The sequence below is a fragment of the Suncus etruscus genome, chromosome X (genome assembly GCF_024139225.1).
Source record: "Suncus etruscus isolate mSunEtr1 chromosome X, mSunEtr1.pri.cur, whole genome shotgun sequence".
Taxonomy (NCBI): Eukaryota; Metazoa; Chordata; class Mammalia; order Eulipotyphla; family Soricidae; genus Suncus; species Suncus etruscus.
In genome coordinates, this window is record NC_064868.1 from 127,947,759 (window position 1) to 127,969,175 (window position 21,417).

The 21,417-nt window shown below is 36.6% G+C and overlaps 1 protein-coding gene across 5 annotated transcripts in view; it reads left to right on the forward strand.

Annotated features, from left to right (window-relative positions):
• CHRDL1 (chordin like 1) overlaps positions 1-21,417 on the forward strand; it is a 174,195-nt gene that overhangs the window by 22,109 nt on the left and 130,669 nt on the right. For all 5 annotated transcript variants that reach the window (XM_049767595.1, XM_049767598.1, XM_049767596.1 and 2 more), the window contains exon 2: positions 18,816-18,928. In XM_049767595.1, the coding sequence (XP_049623552.1) occupies positions 18,816-18,928 (113 nt within the window). The remainder of the gene's footprint in view (positions 1-18,815; positions 18,929-21,417) is intronic.

Consider the following 21,417-nt stretch of genomic DNA (forward strand, 5'->3'; position numbering starts at 1 on the left):
GGGGGAAGAGACAAAAAACACTAAATAATCCTTCTTTTTTATTTTTATTTTTTATTTTTTATTATTTTTATCTAGTTTTTGTCGATTTCTTTGTTTTGGGGTAGATATTGAAGTAGTTGTCCATTTTTTAAATAATATAGTTACTTTTTCTTTCTTCTTTTCTCTTCTTCCTCTTTGCGCCTTGTCATATTTCCTATCTCAAGACCATGGCAACTATGTGGTGCACATTTTTATGGCTGCAGTGCTCACTGGATATCTTATTTGATTCCTCTTTTTGAACTGCTGTGCTGTTTCACCTTCTTCTTTTCCCCATCGTCTCTCAAACCAAGGACGAGAGCCTCTAGAATGACTCTGCTCATAGTCAGCGTAGTCGATTTTTACCCCATTATATTACTTTTCTCTTCCTCAAACAAAACTACATAACTTGAAGTATCTAGTCCCACCTCCCAATTAGAGGGGGCAGTACTGGAGTCACCTAGACCAAAAAGTTATAAGACCACTAAGTAATAAACTAGACACAGAAGGGACCATGCATTCTAGCAGCCCCTGTGGGGGGGGGGGAAGTGGAGGATATGGGAGGCAGGATGGGAGCGTTGTGGGAGGACAATTCGGTGGTGGGAATTCCTCTGATTCGATGTAAATATGTACCTGAAATATTACTGTGAACGTTATGTAAGCCACTACGATTAAAATAAAAATTATTATGTTAAAAATATATCAACATCGACTCATTATTCATAAAGCACATATCATGCTTATATAAGGTGCTATAAAGAGAAGAAAGTAAAGGATAGATGAGTACTTTTTGTTTAATGTTTTTGAAAACATAAAAGCTAATAAGTATTTTAATTAAAAGATAGACTAGGAGATATTACCACACTGATAAAGAGGAATATCATAAGGTTTTAATTATGTGTAATTGTTATTTCTTCTAAGTACAATGTGCTATTTTGTATTAGGTAAAATTTACATGCAAAAATTTACCTTTTTTAACTATTTGAGCTATGACATTATGTCATCTATGTATTCATCATATGGAGAAAATTCTATCAGGATGTACAATGGTTGGTGTGGGAAAGTTGTACTGGTGAAGGGGGGTTTATATTTTATGACTGAAACTCAACTACAGACATGCTTGTAAGGATGGTGCTTAAATAAATTATTTTAAAAATATGTAAAATGGTTTCATCACCCTGCAAAGTTTCTCTCTTATTTTTTAATATTTAAGTCACTCTAGTCCTTGGCAACTACTAAAGTGTTTTTTCTTGTATCTAGAGGTAAGACCAAAGGATCAGTTTGAGCTGCCTATTTATCATAGCAGAGTGACAGTAACATTCCAAATACAGTAGCCATCAGTGGTCCTCAAACTACAGCCCATGGGCCACATATCGTATTTGTTCCCATTTTGTTTCTTCACTCCAAAATAAGATATATGCACCATGCATAGGAATTTGTTCATAGATTTTTATTATTATTATTTTATTTTATTTTTTATTTTGACCATATTGGCTTACATATCTTTCACAGTAGTATTTTAGGTACATATTAACATTGAATCAGGGGAATTCCCATCACTAAATTTGTCCTCCCTCCACCCCTGTTCCCTTCCTGCAACCCATATCTCCCACCATCATCCCCTGGGCTCCTAGAGTAAGTGATCCCCTCTGTGTCTAGCTTACTACTAGTGATCATATATCTGTTTGGTCCTGGTACTCTCCATTGTTTCCCCCTCTATTTGAGAGGCAGAGCTAGATAGTTCAAGTTATATGGTTTTGTTTGAAGGAAAGAAAAGCAATAGAATGGGGTAAAAAATCAAATAAGCTGAAAATGGGCGGAGTCCTTCTAGGGGCTTTCAACTTCTGTTTAAGAGACAGGAAAAGGTAATTGAAACACCCCAACAATACAGAAAGAAATGTCAAATAAAACATCCAGTGAGCACTACAGCAATAAAGACAAGCACGACACAATAGTCTCGGTCCTGAAATAAAACTATGCCGGAGTGCAAAAAGAAAGATTAAACTAAACTAAACTAAACTAAACTAAACTAAACTAAACTAAAATAAAATAAAATAAATAAAATAAAATAAAATAAAATAAAATTGGAGACATCAACTTCAATATCTACACCAAAACAAAGAAGTCAAAAAATAAATAGATAAATATATAAGTAGATAAAAGGATTATATTGTACTGTTTTCCCCCCTGCATGGGCACAGTAACTATTGGGGGCATTATAGAGGGAATTCCCTTGGCCTAGGAGATACAGGGTTTCTCCACCCCTGAAGTATACTGTCATGGGATTAACCATACTCTCCTTGCTTGTTCATTTACTCTCCCCTCGGTGCTTTTGTGGTGTATGGAAGACTTCTGCATCGTCATGGAAGGTAAAATCAGACCTCTGTATCTAGAGATCTTGGTGTCTGTACAGAATGATAGCATAAATACCACTTTTATTCCTACCTCTATTTGGGGGGGTGGGTTTTGGGTTTTGGGCCACACCGGTGACGCTCAAGGGTTACTCCTGGCTATGCGCTCAGAAGTCGCTCCTGGCTTGAGGGACCATATGGGACGCCGGGGGATCGAACCGTGGTCCGTCCTAGGCTAGTGCTGGCAAAGCAGGCAGACACCCTACCTCTAGCGCTACCGCTCCAGCCCTCCTACCTCCATTTTTTAACCTCAATTTTATAGTCAAAGTCTGAAGGTTTGCTATCATTACACTATCTTTTCTTTGCATTTGCTTTGTTTCTTTATATACCACATAAAAAAGAGATCATCTAGTATTTTTCTTTTCTCTCTGACTTATATAATTTAACATAATAGCTTCTAGGGACCAGAGCGTTAGCAAAGTGGTAGGGTGCTTGCTTTGCATGCAGCTGACCAAGGACAGATGCGGGTTCGATTCAAGGCATCCCATATGGTCCCCTGAGCCAAGGATGTTATCTGAGTGCAGAGCCAGGAGTAACCCCTGAGCACCACCAGGTGTGACTCCCCCCCCCAAAAATAATCATACCCACTAACTTCATCCACATTGTAGCAAAAAAGTGTTTTCATTTTTATATCTGCATATTGTTTTATTGTGTGTATATAATACAACTTTTTGATCTAGTCATCTGTTCTTGGGTTCGATTTTTAGTTGTTTTCAGATCTTGGCTGTTATGCTACAAGAGACATATATGTTTTTGTGCTAGTGACTTGGTGTCTTGGGATCAATTCTAAGGCAAAGAGTGACATAATAGGGTCACATTGGATTTCTGTAATTCTTTGAGAAGCCTGCATATTGTTTTCCAATTTTCCAATTCATCTTGCTAATATTTTCTGTTTGGGGCAAACTGGGCTGTGCACAGGGTTTTCTTCTGTCTCTGAACTCAGGAATCTCTCCTGGTGGGCTCTGGGGATAATGCTGGGGATAATATATGGCACTAGGTCTTTGTCCTGAAACAACTTCATGCAATGCAAGTTCCTTACCGACTGTAGTTCCTCGTACTATCTCTTCGATCTCCTGTTAGCCTTTGTACTTGGACTGCTAAGGTTTTCAAAAGTACTTTATCTCATCTTCCAATCAGTAATAAAGTATATATCTCCATATTAATCATTTTTTAATTTTCAACAGGGATTTCAAAAACCACAAGTTTATGGGTGCATATCCTGTACACTTAATTATTAAGTCTGTACTTTAGTTGTTAAATATTCCTTGAAAGTTATTGAAAATGGTACTTTTTGAAATTTTAATAACCCATTGTTCACCATAAAATATATAAATGTGATCTGTTTGTACATTTATTTTACATTCTACTGTCTTATTTTGTTTCCTTTCATAATTTGTAATAAAAGTTTAGGAAACATGGTTACAAAATAGTGTTAATTTTTGTGGCCTTGATGTCCACTATACACTACCACCATCAAAATTTCCAAAACCTTCCACCACTGTCCTAATGTAATTTAAAAATCCATTCTAGAGCCAGATAGATAGCATGGAGGTCAGGCGTTTGCCTTTTATGCAGAAGGACGGTGGTTTAAATCCCGGCATCCCATATGGTCCCCTGAGCTTGCCAAGAGTGATTTCTGAGTGTGGAGCCAGGAGTAACCCTGAGCACTGCCGGGTGGGACCCAACCCCCCAAAAAGTGACTCTAAAAATCCATTCTATGTGATTTTTGATATACAGACATATATAAAGGTAAATAAATTGTTATGCATTTTAAGTAATAGAATCATGTATTATTTTTAATTTCTTTTAGTCTTCATGGTTTACATTTTTGTCAGTGACAGAGTTTCATACTTAAAATGTTCTATCACATCTCCCACCATAGTGTCTGTTTCCCTCATTTGATAATCATGTCCCCACCCTTATAAATTCAGTTCTTTGGACCAGTTTACAAATTCTGTTGGTTTGGGCCACTTATTATTACATAACTGCATCTTGGCATAGAAAATACGAGAGAACATTCTTTATCTGTCCCTATCATTCTGGCTGGCTTCATTCAACAATACTCCAGCCAGAGAGATACTGAATGGAATTCATAAAATGGCAAATTCATGATCTCATCTTTTTTTTCTTTTTGTTTATAATTATTTTATTTAAGTACCATGGTTATAAAATCGTCCATGGTTAAGTTTATGTCAGAAAATGTACACTACCCTTCACTTTTCCTGTCACCAATGATCCCAGTTTCTTTCCCATACACAGCCCCGTTGCCTCTGGGGTAAGCGATTTACTTCATGCTCTAATTTATTTTTCCTTTTTGACACTGTGGTTTGCATTACTTTAAATGAAAAGCAAACATGCATACCATTTCAACACCTTTTTCTTGTCCGGAGTGATCAGTGCCAACATCACTGCAATAGTGGACTCTTCTCTACCCTAACTACATTCGCCCCTCGTTGTGGCAAGCTTTCTTTCATGAACTGGTCTTCCTGGACATCATCTCTGTCCTCTATTGTCTCTAGAAATCATTACCATACTGTCTTTTAATTTTCGTATATCCCACAAATGAGTAAGATTATTCTATGTCTATCTCCCTCTACCAGGGGTCTCAAACTCAATTTGCCTGGGGGCCGCAGGAGACAAAGTTGGGGTGATTCTTGAGTGCAAAGTTAGTAGTAAGCCTTGAATATTGGGGGTGTGACCCAAACAACTAAAACAGAACAAAACAAAAAAAAGATTCATCTAGGGCAAGGCCACAAAATGTTCCCATATCCATCCACGTATAAGAAAATTTCAGACTTCATTTTTCCAAAGATCTGCATAGTATTTAAATGTGCAGATATGGGACTGGAGAGAGAGCATGGAGGTTTGCTTGCATGCAGAAGGATGGTGGTTCGATTCCTGGCATTTCATATGGTCCCCTGAGCCTGCCAGTAGCGATTTCTGAGCACAGAGCCAGGAGTAACCTCTGACCACTGCCTGGTGTGACCCCAAAACAAAACAAACAAACAAACAAAAACAAAAATTAAATGTGTAGATATACCAGAGCATCTTTAGCCATTCATCTGGTCTCTGGTACTTAGGTTATTTCCAGATTCTGGCCATTGTAAATAGTGTTGCAACAAACATAGGCATGCAGAGGGATATTCTGTGTTGTGTTTTTGGGTTCCTAGGATTTATCCCTAGGGATGATATTCCTGAGTTAAATGGAAGCTCAATTTCTAGATATTTAAAATTATTTATATTTTTTCCTAAAAAGTCTGGGCCAGTCTACATTCCCACCAGCATTTAATGAGAGTGCATTTCTCCCTGCATCTGTGCAGCACTGTTTTTGTGCTTTGTGATGTGTGAGAGGAGATTTCATTATTGTTTTGATTTGCATATCCCTGATGATTAGTAATGTGGAGTATTTTTCATATGTCTTTTGACCATTTGTATTTTTTCTTTAAGGAAATGTTTGTTCATCAATTCTCCTCATTTTCGAATGAGTTAGACATTTTTTCTTTCGAAGTTCTACCAATAACTTGTATATCTTGTATATTAACCCCTTATATGAAGGGTAATTGGTAAATAGTTTCTCTCATTCTGTGAATAGTCTTTGTATCCTAGTCACCATTTCCTTCGAGGTGCAGAAGTTTCTTAGTTTAATGTATTCCCACTTGTTTATCTTTGCTTTCACTTGCTTGGCCAATGGTGTTTCACTCTTGATGATGCCTTTGTTTTCAACCTCATGGAGTGGTCTACCTACATTTCCTTTATGTATCTTATGGTTTTAGTTCTGATATCAAGGCCTTTAATGCATTTTGATTCTACCTCAGTGCATGATGTTAAAGAGTAGTCTGAATTCACCTTTTTGCATGTAGTTGAACATCTTTCCTGATATCACTTGTTGAAGAAGTTTTACTTACTTCACTTTGTTTTTCTTTCTCCTTTATCAAAGATTATACAGTATCAGAATTCTCATATTTTCCATTGACCTGAGTATCTATTGTTATTCCAATTGCATTTTTTTCTTTGATGACTACTGCTTTATAGTACAGTTTAAAATTTGGAAAGTGTGGGGGCCGGAGAGATAGCATGGAGGTAAGGCGTTTGCCTTTCATGCAGAAGGTCATCAGTTCGAATCCCGGCGTCCCATATGGTCCCCCGTGCCTGCCAGGAGCAATTTCTGAGCCTGGAGCCAGGAATAACCCCTGAGCACTGCCGGGTGTGACCCAAAAAAAAAATTTGGAAAGTGTTGCTTCCTATATTCTTTTTTCTAAAGATTATTTTAGGTATTTGTGTACTGTTATTGTTCCAAATTAATTTAAAGAACATTTGATCACCTTCTTTTAAATATATCATGGGTATTCTTATATGGATTGCATTAAATCTGTAAAATTCTTTGGGAAGTATTGCCATTTTAATGATGTTTATACTACCAGTTTGTAAGCAGGGTATATATTTCCATTTTCTTGTGTCCTCTTTTTATTTTTCTTGAACCAGTGTTTATCATTTTCTTTCTATTTCAACTCTTTAGTTAACTTGACTTGGATGTACCTGATATTTTGAGGCACAGTTGTGAATAGGATTATTTTCATAAAGTCCCTTTCACTATATTATAAAAAGCCATGGATTTTTGCATGTTAACTTTGTATCTTGCCATATTACTATACACATATATTGCTTCTAGAAGCATTTTGGTAGTCTTTAGGATTTTCTAAATGTATTATCATGTCATCTTTAAACTGTGAGAGCTTGACTTTTTCCTTTCCTATCTGGATGCCCTTGATATCTTCTTCTTGTCAGATTACTATGGAAAGTATTTCCAGTACTATGCCGAACAGAAGTCTAGACGGGGGCAACCTAGCTTTGTGCAGAACTTAGATGAAAGTTTTATTTTTCCCATTCAGTATATTTCCCTTGGGCCTTTGTTAAGTGACCTTTATTATATTGAGAAAATTCCTACAAAATCTTTTTTTAATAATGATTATTATTTGGATTTTGGGCCACCCCCTATCTCACTCAGGGGTTCTTCCTGGCACTATGCTAAGAAATCACTCCTGGCAGGCTCAGGGAACCATATGTCTGACCATGTCTGACCCAAATTTGATTTTGTCCATTCCATATCCCTGGTTGCCTGAGCACTGCCACGTATAATTTCTGAATGCAGAGCCAAGAGTAACCCATGAGAGTTGCCGGATATGGCCCAAAACTTCCCCTCTCAAATTCATTATCCAATCATTAAGCCTTTAACAGATATATACTTTTCTTACTGTATCTCAAAATTTATTTTATCTCTACCCATTGCTTACTTTCAAAGGTACTTATGCATTTTGAGATTCAGTAAAAACCTCCAAGTAAAACAAGAGTTTTACTTCTTACCATTTTAGTCACCCAAGGTTAAATATAATCCAAAACTATATATATACAAAAAGGTATTTTGATAAATGAATTAAAAGTAAGGTATTTAACATTTATATTACTTTTTGATTACTATAGCTTAGCTATTATTGCTTATCTCTTATTGTCCTTAGTTTATAAATTAACATTTATCATAGATACAGCAAAATATAGTATAAATATTGGCCCAGAGATATTTTTCAATTGATTAGAGCACATGTTTTGCAAAAAGGAGACCTTATTTTGATCCCTGATATTGTATTGTCCCTGGATTACTAGCAGGAGTGACCTGAAGCACAGAGTAGGGAGTAACACCTGAATGGGATGCCGGGAATCGAACCTAGGTCAATCCTAGATCAGCCGTGTGCAAAGCAAATGCCCTACCACTGTGCGATCTCTCTGGCCCCTACCTTATTTATTTTTGGGTTTGGGGCCAATTGTGCTCAAGGGTTACTCCTGGAGTAACCTACTTAGGAGTCACTCCAGTTAGGACTTGGAGGGCTATCTGGGATCAAACCTGGTCTACTGTGTGGAAGGCAAGTGTTTTTTTTAAATATATATTTTATTTAAACAACTTGATTCCATACATGATTGTGTTTAGGTTTCAGCAACGTAAAGAACACCACCCATCACCAGTGCAACATTCCCATCTGCAATGTCCTAAATCTCTCTCCTCCCCACCCTACCCCCACCTGTACTCTAGACAGTCTTTCTATTTACCTCATACATTCTCATTGTTAGGATAGTTCACAATGTAGTTATTTCTCTAACTAAATTCATCCCTGTTTGTAGTGAGCTTTATGAGGTGGACTGGAACTTCCAGTCCTCCTATCTTTTGTGTCTGAAAATTATTATTGCAAGAATGTCTTTCATTTTTCTTAAAACCCATAAATGATTGAGACCATTCTGAGTCTTTCTCTCTCTCTGACTTATTTCACTCAGCATAATAGATTCCGTGTACATCCATGTATAGGAAAATTTCATGACTTCATCTCTCCTGACAGCTGCATAATATTCCATTGTGTATATGTACCACAGTTTCTTTAGCCATTCATCTGTTGAAGGGCATCTTGATTGTTTCCAGAGTCTTGCTATGGTAAATAGTGCTGCTATGAATATAGGTGTAAGGAAGGGGTTTTTGTATTGTATTTTTGTGTTCCTAGGGTATATTCCTAGAATTGGTATAGATGGGTCGTATGGGAGCTCTATTTCCAGTTTTTGGAGGAATCTCCATATTGCTTTCCATAAAGGTTTAACTAGATGGCATTCCCACCAGCAGTGGATAAGAGTTCCTTTCTCTCCACATCCCCGCCAACACTGCTTGTTCTCATTCTTTGTGATGTGTGCCAAACTTTGTGGTGTGAAGTGGTACGTCATAGTTGTTTTGATTTGAATCTCCCTGATGATTCGTGATGTGGAGCATTTTTTCATGTGTCTTTTGGCCATTTGTATTTCTTCTTTGTCAAAATGTCTGTCCATTTCTTCTCCCCATTTTTGATGTGATTAGATTTTTTTTTCTAGTAAAGTTCTGTCAGTGCCTTGTATATTTTGGAGATTAGCCCCTTATCTGATGGGTATTGGGTGAATAGTTTCTCCCACTCAGTGGGGTACTCTTGTATGCTGGGCACTATTTTCTTTGAGGTGCAGAATCTTCTCAACTTAATATATTCCCATCTGTTAATCTCTGCTTTTACTTGCTTGGAGAGTGCAGTTTTCTCCTTGAATATGCCTGTAGTCTCAATGTCCTGGAGTGTTTTGCCTACATGTTGTTCTATATATCTTATGGTTTCGGGTCTGCTATTGAGGTCTTTAATCCATTTGGATTTTAGCTTTGTAAATGATTTTAACTGGGGGTCTAAGTTCAATTTTTTGCAAGTGGCTAGACAGTTGTGCTACCACCACTTGTTGAAGAGGCTTTCCCTCTCCATTTAGGATCTCTTGCTCCTTTATAAAAAATTAGGTGATTGTATGTCTGGAGAACATTCTCTGAGTATTCAAGCTTATTCCACTGATCTGAGGGTCTGTCTTTATTCCAATACTATGCTGTTTTTATAACTATCACTTTGTAGTAAAGTTTAAAGTTGGGGAAAGTAATTCCTCCCATATTCTTTTTCCCAATGATTGCTTTAGTTATTCGAGGGTCTTTATTGTTACAAATGATTTTCAAAAGTGCCTGATCCACTTCCTTGAAGAATGTCATGAGTATCTTTAGAGGGATCACATTAAATCTGTACAATGCTTTGGGGAGTATTGCCATTTTGATGATGTTAATCCTGCCAATCCATGAGCAGGATATGTGTTTCCATTTCTGCGTGTCCTATCTTATTTCTTGTAGCAGAGTTTTATACTATTCTTTGTATAGTCCCTTCACATTTTTAGACAAGTTGATTCCAAGATATTTTAGTTTGTTTGGCACTATTGTGAATGGGGTTGTTTTCTTTTTTTTTTTTTTTTTTTTTTTTGTTTTTTTGGGCACACCCGGTGGCGCTCAGGGGTTACTCCTGGCTATGCGCTCAGAAGTCGCTCCTGGCTTGGGGGACCATATGGGACGCCGGGGGATCGAACCGCGGTCCGTCTCCATAGGCTAGCGCAGGTAAGGCTTACCTTACCTCCAGCGCCACCGCCCGGCCCCTTGTTTTCTTAATATCCATTAAGGCCATTGATTTTTTTGTGTTAATTTTGTAACCTGCCACATTGCTATATGAGTTTAATATTTCTAGAAGCTTTTTGGTAGAGTCTTTAGGGTTTTCTAAGTAGAGAGTCATGTCATCTGCAAACAGCAAGAGCTTGACTTCTTCCTGGATTCACTTGATATCTTTTTCTTGCCTAATCACTATAGCAAGGACTTCCAGTGCTATGTTGAATAGGAGTGGTGAGAGGGGACAGCCTTGTCTTGTGCCAGAATTTAGAGGGAAGTCTTTTATTTTTTTCCATTGAGGACAATATTTGCCTCTGGCTTTTGGTAGATGGCCTTAACTATATTGAGAAAGGTTCCTTCCATTCCCATCTTCCTGAGAGTTTTGATCAAGATGGGTGTTGGACCTTATCAAATGTTCCCCCTACATCGACTGATATGATCATGTGATTTTTGTTTTTCTTGTTGTTGATGTTGTGTATTATGTTGATAAATTTACAGATGTTAAACCATCCTTGCATTCCTGGGATGAAACCTACTTGGTCGTAGTGGATGATCTTTTAATGAGGCATTGAATCCTTTTTGCCAGGATTTTGTGGAGGATATTTGCATGTGCATTCATCAGTGATATTGGTCTGTAATTTTCTTTTTTTGTAGCACCTCTGTCTGGTTTAGCTATTAAGGTGATGTTGGCTTCATAAAAGCTATTTGGAAGTGTTCCTGTTTTTTCGATTTCATGAGTCTTGCCAGGATTGGTAGTAGTTCCTCTTGAAAGGTTTGAAAGAATTCATTAGTGAATCCATCTGGGCCTGGGCTTTTGTTTTTCGGCAGACATTTGATTACTGTCTTAATTTTCTCAATAGTGATGGGAGTGTTTAGATATGCTACATCCTCTTCATTCAACATTGGAAGATTATAAGAGTCCAGGAATTTATCCATTTCTTCCAGGTTCTCATTTTTAGTGGCATAGAGTTTCTCAAAGTAGTTTCTGATTACCCTTTGAATCTCTGCCATATCAGTAGTGATCTCTCCTTTTTCATTCCTAATACGAATTATCAAGTTTCTCTCTCTCTATTTTGTTAGTTTTGCCAGTGTTCTATCAATCTTGTTTATTTTTTCAAAGAACCTACCTCTGCTTTCGTTGATCTTTCGGATTGTTTTATGGGTTTCCACTTAATTGATTTGTTATTTCCTCTGTCTTCCTCTTTTGGTTGCTTTTATTGAGCACTTTCTAATTCTATGAGCTAGTATCATTAAGCTGTTCAGGTATGCCCCTTCTTCTTTCCTGACCTGTGCTTGCAAAGTTATAAATTTTCCTCTTAGTACTGCTTTTGCTGTGTACCATAAGTTCTGATAGTTTGTGTCTTTATTATCATTTGTTTCCAGGAAAGTTTTGATTTCATCTCTGACCCACTGGTAATTCAGTATTGGACTGTTTAACTTCCAGGTATTAAAGGTTTTCTTCTGTTTCCCTTTGTAGTTCACATATAATTTCAGGGCCTTGTGGTCAGCAAAGGTAGCCTGCAAAATATCTATCATCTTCATATTATGGAGTTATGTTTTATGTGCTAGCATGTAGTCTATCCTGGTGAATGACCCATGTACATTAGAGAAGAATGTGTATCCAGGTTTATGGGGGTGGAGTGTCCTATATATATCTACTAGGCCTCTTTCTTTCATTTCTCTTCTCAGGTCTAGTATATTCTTGTTTGGTTTTAGTCTGGTTGACCTATAAAGTGTTGACAATGCCGTGTTGAGGTCTCCCAGAATTATTGTGTTGTTATTGATATTATTTTTAAGATTTGTCAACAATTTTATGAAATATTTTTCTGGCCCCTCATTCGGTGCATATATGTTTAGGAGAGTGATTTCTTCCTGCTGTACATATCCCTGGATTAATACAAAATGTCCATCTTTGTCACTTACAACTTTCCTGAGTATGAACTTTGCATCACCTGATATTAGTATGGCCCTCTATCTTTTTTATGGGTGTTGTTTGCTTGGATGATTTTCCTCCGGCCTTTTATTTTGAGTCTATGTTTGTTCTGAGTATTCAGGTGTGTTTCTTGTAGGCAGCAGAAGGTTGGATTGAGGTTTTTGATCCATTTAGCCACTCTGTATCTCTTAACTGGTGCATTTAGTCCATTGACATGAGAGAAAGAATTTTCCTGGGATTTAATGCCATCTTTATATCAAAGTTTGGTGTGTCTGTTGGTCAGTCTTGTCTTAAATTAGGTCTTTCAGTTTTTCTTTTAAGACTGGTTTTGAGTCTGTGAAGTTTCTGAGCTGTTGTTTGTCTGTGAAACCATGCATTGTTCCTTAAAACCTGAAAGTGAGTTTCGCTGGGTGCAGTATTCTAGGTGAAGCATTTATTTCATTGAGTTTTGTCACTATGTCCCACCACTGCTTTCTAGTCTTGAGTGTTTCTGCTGACAGGTCTGCAGTAAATCTCAAAGATGTTCCCTTGAATGTATTTTCTCTTTTCAATCTTGCTTCTTTCAGAATTCTTTCTCTATCTGTGGGATTCGTCATTGTGACTAGGATGTGTCTCGGGGTGTTTTTTCTGGGGTCTCTTTTAGTATTCTTTGAGTATGCAGGATTTGATCGCATGTATTCTTTAACTCTTTAATGATGTTCTTGACCATTGATTCTTCCTGGAGATTTTCTTCCTGGGTCTCTGGGACTCCAATGATTCTTAAGTTGTTTCTGTTGAGCTTATCATAGACTTCTATTTTCATCTGTTCCTATTCTTTGAATAATTTTTCCATTGTTTGATCATTTGCTTTAAGGCTTTTTTCCAATCTTTTTTGCTGTATAGTATTGTTATTCATCTCATCTTCCAGTGTACTAAATCTATCCTCAGCTGCTGTTAACCCGTGGGAAAGCTCATCCATGTTTTTCTTCAATTAATTTACTGAGTTTTTAAGACCTGTTATGTGACCTGAAATTTCAGTTTGGAATTTTCTGATTTCTATCTTCATATTCTCGTGATTCTTATTAGTGTTCTCTTCTATACTTTCTTTGAGTTCTTTGAACATCTTCCATATTTTGACTCTAAACTCCTTTTCTGAAAGACTGACATGGTTGGCCATGTTCTGGTCATCTGAGTTGCCGTCTTCATTTTCTATGTCTGGCGCTGGCCTGTGTTGTTTTCCCATTGTCACACTTGTATTGTGGGTTTTTCTACGTGTTGTGGTTGTATTCAATGGCTAAATGATGTGCTCCTCTGGCTCCTCCCTCTCTGGGCGTATCAACTTACCTCCAGGGAAGACTATCCCTGCGCTGATGAAGCCACACATAGAATGAAATCAGGCCAAGAATGCAGCACAGCCCAGGAGACAGAGACAGGTGCTGGCATCTGAGTTTCAGCAGAGTTCAGCAGCTTCTCCATTTCTGGGTGTATCTACTCACCTACAGGGAAGTCTCCAGGAAAGGCTCCAGGGAAGGCTAGCTGTCTGTAAATGGAGCCACACACTGGATGAAATCAGGCCAAGAATGCAGCACAGCACAGGAGACAGTCAGAGATAGGTGCTGGCATCTGAGTTCCAGCACAGTTGAGAAAATTCCTACAAATTCTAACTTGCTGAAAGTTTTTTTTATCATGTACATGTGTTGCATCTTGTCAAATGCTTTCTGTGTATATTTTGATATGATCATATGATTTTTATTCTTGTTTTGATTGATATGTTGTATTTATTTATTTGTTTATTTGTTTTTGGGTCACACACGTCAACACTCAGGGGTTACTCCTGGCTCTACGCTCAGAAATCTCACTCCTGGCAGGCTCAGGAGACCATATGAGATGCCGGGATTAGAACCACAGTCCTTTTGCATGCTAGTCAAATGCCCTACCTCCATGCTATCTTTCCATCCCTGATATGTTGTATTGAATTGATTGATTTGTGTATTCCAAACCCATTCTTATATTTGTGTAATAAGCACTACATGGTCATGATGTATGACATTTTTGATGAGATATTGAATTCCCTTTGATAGTATTTGTTGAGGATCTTTGTGTCTGTGTTCATCATAGATGGTGGCCTATAATTCTTTTTTGTGGTGTCTCTTTCAGCTTTTTGGTATCAGGGTGATGGTAATCTCATAGAAACTATTTGGGAGTATTTCTTTTTTAGTAGGTCCTTTTTAAGGTTTTGAAAGATTTCACCAGTTAATTCATCTGGTCCTAGACTTTTGTTTTGGGAAGTGTTTATATATATGTTATATATATGTTTATATATATGTTATATATAATATAATATATATTCCAAATCATCTTGGTTCAAACTTGGGAGGTTATAGGAGTCTAACTACTTATCCATTTCTTCCAGGTTCTCTTGTATTGTGGCATAAAGATTCTCAAAGTAACCTGTTATTATCCTTTAAATTTTTAAAATATCTGTAGTGATCTCCCTTTAATATCTTATTTGGTTTATTAAGTTTCTCTCTGTGAGTTTTCCTAATGATTTATCAATCTTGTTTATTTTTTCAAGAACTAACTATGCTTTTATTGATATTTTCTATTTTTTTTGCTTCCTGTTCATTAATTTCTGCTATAAATTTTATTACTCCTTCCATCTGCTTATTATTGGTTTGGTTTGTTCATCATTTTCCTTTTATTTGTCATTCCATTTTTTCCATGTTTTCTTTTAATTCTTTGAACATCCTCCAATTCTTCTCTAAAGTCCCCTAAAGAGATGCTATATTAGTAGCCAGTAATAACTGGGTTTTCAGAATGATCATTATCTAAGAATGGCGGGGTTCTTTTTTTTCCCTATTGTGAGTTTTGCAGTTTGATGATGTTTTATTATTTGTTGTGTTGGCCTCAACTAGAAAAAATGCACGGCCATCTAGCAGAACAGCACAACTGCACTCTTCTAGGGGTGTGCTGGTCCCACCTCTTCCTTATTGTGAGTGGGGAACTGCTTGCCTCTCAATGAGCACTCTGGTGTGCTAGTCTCCCTCTTTTTCACCAGTGGTCCTTTGGGGTGTTGGTCCTTCCTCTCTCATCTTTTCTTACACTTCAAAAGACTGTATACCTTTTGCTTCTTTATTTGGTACTAGATCTACCTGACTTAGTAATCTTCCGTGTTTTTACATTAAGGTTGATGTTAATGGTCTATTATTTGATATTTCATTTGTCAGATGGAAAAAGGTCCACTTCTAGTTTGCTGAGCATTGCAGTTATGAATGGGTATAGAATTTTTTCTAATCTTTCTTTTCTGCCTCTATGGAAATCATTATGTGGTTTTTATGCTCTAATTTATTGATATCGTGAATTATATAAGCTGACCCTAATATTAATATATTCTGAATTTCTATAGTAAATCCTACTTGCTTATAATTATTCATTTTAATCTTAGTATTTTGTGTAATGTTGGATATAAATTGGTAAAAATTGATTATAATATTGTTACCTAAATATGTGAGGAATATTTTATGATACTTTTTATTTTATTTTGTTGTTAGGCCACAGCGGTGATCCTCAAGACATACCTTATTCTGTAGAAGTAGGAATTAAAGATTTGAAAATTTCATTGGAACTTGAGGGCAGTTGTAAAATTATGGACGTATGCCTTATGCTGTGTTTTGAGAGGGCTCCTGGATGGCTCAGTGGACCAAATTGTGATGCCAGAGAGTGAACCCTGGGCCTTATTTTCTGGTCCATTCTGTCATATTTACCCACCAATATGAGGTCTACCTCATATTTATTGGTCACCAATAAAATGTCCACCATCTTTATCCATCAATATTGTTCACCAATCTGAGATCCACCATAATGGTCCACCCCTCATGTATTTTTATATTTATATTTGTTCTTTGTTGTTGTTAGCAATGCTGGGGATCGACCCCAAGGCCTCATATAAGGAAGGCAAGAACTACTGAACTACAATCCTGGTTTTATTTTGTTCTTTTAGTGTGTTTGACTATGCTTATCTGTTTTATACATAGAAATGTATTACATTTCTAATTAAAAATAAAGAACATTGCATTTTATAACACTACATAATTTATGAAGAACTTTAATCCTGAGACATCTGCTTGAGAAATAGTATAATGTATATTTCACAGAAGTTGAAAACTGGTAGACAGAGTTTAAATAAGATTTATTTAATAAGGGCCCGGAGAGATAGCACAGCGGTGTTTGCCTTGCAAGCAGCCGATCCAGGACCAAAGGTGGTTGGTTCCAATCCCGGTGTCCCATATGGTCCCCCATGCCTGCCAGGAACTATTTCTGAGCAGACAGCCAGGAGTAACCCCTGAGCACCGCCGGATGTGGCCCAAAAAAAAAAGATTTATTTAATAGGAGTCATAGTGGTAGTAAAGTGGTTAGGGCATTTGCTTCCCATGAGGCTCATCTGGGCTAAACCACTGGCTTCCCTTGAGACAGCCAGTAGTGATTCCTGAGCATAGCACCAGGAGTTAATACCAGAGCATCTCAGGAAATGGCCTGTGATAAATAAAATAAAATGCCATTAGCATACAACCTCAGCTAGATAGGATTCAAACCCAGATTTTCTGACTCTACTTTATTATTCTTTAGAAGTAGGGATTAAAGATTTGAAAATTCCATTGGAACTTATCTTGAGGGCAGTTGTAAAAATTCTAGATGATCTTTGTAGCATCAGTGACTTAGGCATTTATTTCAGTATAGTTTTTTAATTGTTATGTATTCAAAGTGGTAAAAACAGTATTGATGTTTATGGTTTTGGAGAACAAAGGTACTGTACCATCACTACCACCATGCCCAAGATTATCCAGCACTGTTATGTGTTACTTCTAGTCTTTTCCCGTCTAGTATCCTTCCCAACATGCTTTTGTAACCTTAGTTCTATGATACAAATTTAATATCTTTACAAACACCTAATATCTTTATATGCTTCTGTTTTTGTGTGGAGCATAGAGGCAAAGAAGCAGAATTTTTTATGTTCTAGTCTATGAAATTTCTATTCTTAATTTTTTGAAATATCTTCACATTGTTCTCCGTAGAGACCTTGTTGAGGGTCAACTTCCATCCTCCTAGTGACTTCAGGACTAAGGACTCGCTCCACCCCAACTGATAAGCAGGAAGGAAGGAACTGATGAGCAGAGAAACTATTTCATTCCAATATAGCTTATATAGAACAAGAGGAACTGCGATGCATTTGGGGTGCAGGACAAAGTGGAAGTATAGTCAGGGGGAGGGAGACATCAGGGAGAAGATAAGCATAAACATTGTGGTTGAGGATACATCTCAGGATATCACACAGTTGGGTGATAAAATGAGTGTTATCTCCTTAAGTCTGAGCTCTCTGTGAGGGAGAATAGAAAGCCAGAAGTCAAGCCTCAGGTTACCACAGATTGGGGGGCTCCCACATTTGTACTGTCCTTCCTCATCTTTGGAACAGTGTCTCAAGAAGCTTCCACCTCAAGGAGAATCCCTGGAACAATTGCTCTACGGGGTCCCTTCGTCTCTATGGGGTTCTGTCTGCCAGCTAATTCAGAAACAGCATTATAGGAAGGATCCAAAAGAAAATAAACCAGTAAAACTTTCCTCCAATACTGAATAAAGGTTCCCCTTTCACCACATTCCCGCCAACATCAGCTGTTCTCCACTTTTCAGGATATTTAACACTGGTAGAGAAATAAATCAAGGAAAATCTGGCAAGAAACAACTGATGTGCTTAGATATGATATAACATAATATCTTGTAACCAGAATATCTATCCCATGAAAGAGAAAGAAGACATTATTTTTGAGTTGTTTGGAAATAGTTTATTCTAAGAAATTTGTAAATTGAATGAGAGTAATAACTGAGTATATTTTACTTACCATTATCCCAGCCTAACACTTAATATAGTGCTCAAATATTCATTTAATAATTGAATGATGTTAGCATATGTGGGAAAAGCCATTTCTACCATGAATCTAATGTCATGTGTTTAGATAGTCATTCTAACATTATGAGCAGAAAGAGAATGTTCTGATCAACAATTCATTCATTAGCATGTGTCCAACATAATGACTACAACCTTTCCTAATGACACATTATGTGTTCCCTTACATTCTTACCATAATAACAATGTAGTAGTCAAGATTTTGATTTCATTATGAGATAAACTTGAGGTTGAGTTCTATCTCAGGTACCTATAGTTATATAACTTATTGTTTTCCTCATTTGCTTAACGGGACTTATAGCAGTACTTACATTAGTGGGTAATTATAGAATCAAATATGCAAAGCATGTAAACAACATAGTCCATAGCTAGGATTCTCTAACTATTCCCTATGCCTCTTACTTTGATTGATATAAAGTTGATGTAACCCATGATTATCTTTAGATTTTTATTATTTAATATGTATTTTAAGAGGAATATTTGAATATCTTTTGCTCACAGATTCAGAGACATACTGTGTGTTCCAAGACAAGAAGTACAGAGTGGGTGAGAGATGGCATCCTTTTCTGGAACCTTACGGATTGGTTTACTGTGTGAACTGCATCTGTTCAGAGGTACAGTCTCTCAGTTATATGATTTTCCACTTGGGACCTCAACAAGAAGGAGTCCTTCTAGGAGAAGATGGGTGGAAAAAGGCCTAGAAGAAGAGAGTAAACATATTGAAAGAAAAATTACCATGTTCTCTCTTACCTCTTTTGCTTTTAAGTTTTATTTTTGTGGTATCTGTGATTGTTTTCTTTGGTCACATAGTTATCTCCTTGGTGAGTTATATTAGACTTGGTGATAGAAGACAGAATAGATTGATGGTAGGAATAGGGTGGGGCTATCAGTATATATATATATATCTTAATTATAATTTAATATAAGTTTGGAAAGCCATGTTTAATACTTAATAGCTAGACATTCATATTTTCTTTAGTATCACCTCAACTAATAGCTAAATTAGAATTGATATTCTGAAATTTGATCTAGGTCGTGAGAATTAGACTTGTCTTAGCTTTGATTTGTTTCCAGAATCATCATTTTCAAGTGTGTTTGGGGTAGTTTAATGCCATCTGTACACTAGACAGTGTCCTGACTTACCTATAATCTGTCTTTTAAATAAATTATAATATTCTACACTAGGCCAGAGTTTATTTTCCCTTTATTCTTTTTTTTTTGGACAAAAAGCCTGTGTGTTTCTTTTTTTGGGGAAGAGGTGCCCATCCAAAGGTGCTCAGGGATGATTCCTGTCTCTGTGCTCAGGGTCCATGTGAAGAGCCAGAATTTAATCCTAATCAACCGTGCTCAAGGCCTTCCCTACCGCACTATCTCTCCAGCTACCTTGTGAAAATATTTTTCTCAATATTTTACACCCCTTTTCATATATCTCTTTATCCCAGATTACCCTTAATATTAAATTTTTAGTAGTGTGCCTTTATATTTTGTTTGTTAATCAATTTTATATCTTTATATTACACACAGAAGTGAAGTAATCTAATACTTATCTTATTCCTTCTGATTTCTTCTACTTCAAATTATTCCCTAGATTTCTTTTTATTTTGTTGTGAATGGCAAAGCTGAATATTATTCAATTATATGACTGTAAGTCATCTGTTTTATCCAGTAATCCATTGATAAACTCTTTGTTATCTCTCATATTTTTAACTCTTTTAAGTAGTGCCGCAATAGCATTATTTCTTGACTTCTATATAGGTGATGTTTTGGCACAGAGCATCCTTTGTTAGAGGGTGAGGCATTATTCTGAGCAGTGTAGGTTGTTTGCCATCATTCCTTCTCCCTTTCCGCTACATGCTTTAGTAGCACTAACCCCAGTTGTGATGACCAAATATGTCCCCATACTTGATCTATGTTGTATGGGAAATACATGACCCCAAGTAGAATGTTACTATACTGGTGCAGTTGGAAAGGGAGTCCTTGAACAGGTATTAAGAATTTAAATTGCAGATATAATGACTTTCCCAATATTACTTGAAATGTCCTGGAGAACTGCAACTATTTGTTTCTTTAGAACAAAAATAAATAAATCTCGTGAGCCCAAATATCCCACAGGAAATCCTGGTTATTTTTATAATTGAATTGGAAATTGAACTTTTAGATTTTTTTTGTTTTTTTGATCTACACCCAGCCATGCTTAGACATAGCTGTGCTCAGGGATTACTCCTGATCACTCCTGATGATGCTCAGGGTACTATATTAGATCCCGTGGATTGAACTGAAGTAACCTCCTATTTATAAAGAAAGTAACACACTGTAACACACTGTAATACTTCTGGCTGTTGGCCTTCTACAATTTTAAGTATGCATAAGTCTAACCTTCAAGCAATTACAAGCTATGACCTTTTTAGAGCTATGGAATAAAAACACACTAATTTCCTGGGCCATGTTAACTTAGATGAGTTACTTGACATCTCTAGATCATTTTAGATTCTTTAAAATAAGGTTAAAGTATTGTATATTTTGAAGGGTTGTAGTAAGAGTTTAATTTACTAATCCATTTAATTAACTTCAAACAGTGACAAGAGTCAACATTCAAGAAATGTTAACTACTGTCGTTTCATTATCAACTTTACATTTTGATCTTTTACTAAGTTATTAACTCTAGAAAAGATATTTAGTGTACAGGACTATGGAGATCAATATAGATTTCAGCGAAGAAGAATGGCATATGAAGTGCTTTGGTGATTTCATTTCAAGATGATACCACTGATACCAAGGAGGACTGTGACATATAAAGTCCTATCGTGGTTCAAAATGCAGCACTCCAGAATTTTATTCTAGCAAGTCCATGATAAAATACATGTATTTCATATTTGTTTATAATCAACTTCCCTTTAAGTACTTAAGAGAGCTATTCAATCACAAGGGGACAGATTATCTGTCTTTTGTGACATGGTTATGTCATATACTGTCCAACACATTGGATGCCAAGCATTGGAATCTGAGACTTTGCTTTCTGCAGAACAGTGAAATGCTACTATGATAATAATGCCAACTGCTAAAGTGTGAGGAAATTTTTCTTTATTTATTTAGGGGGGCTCAC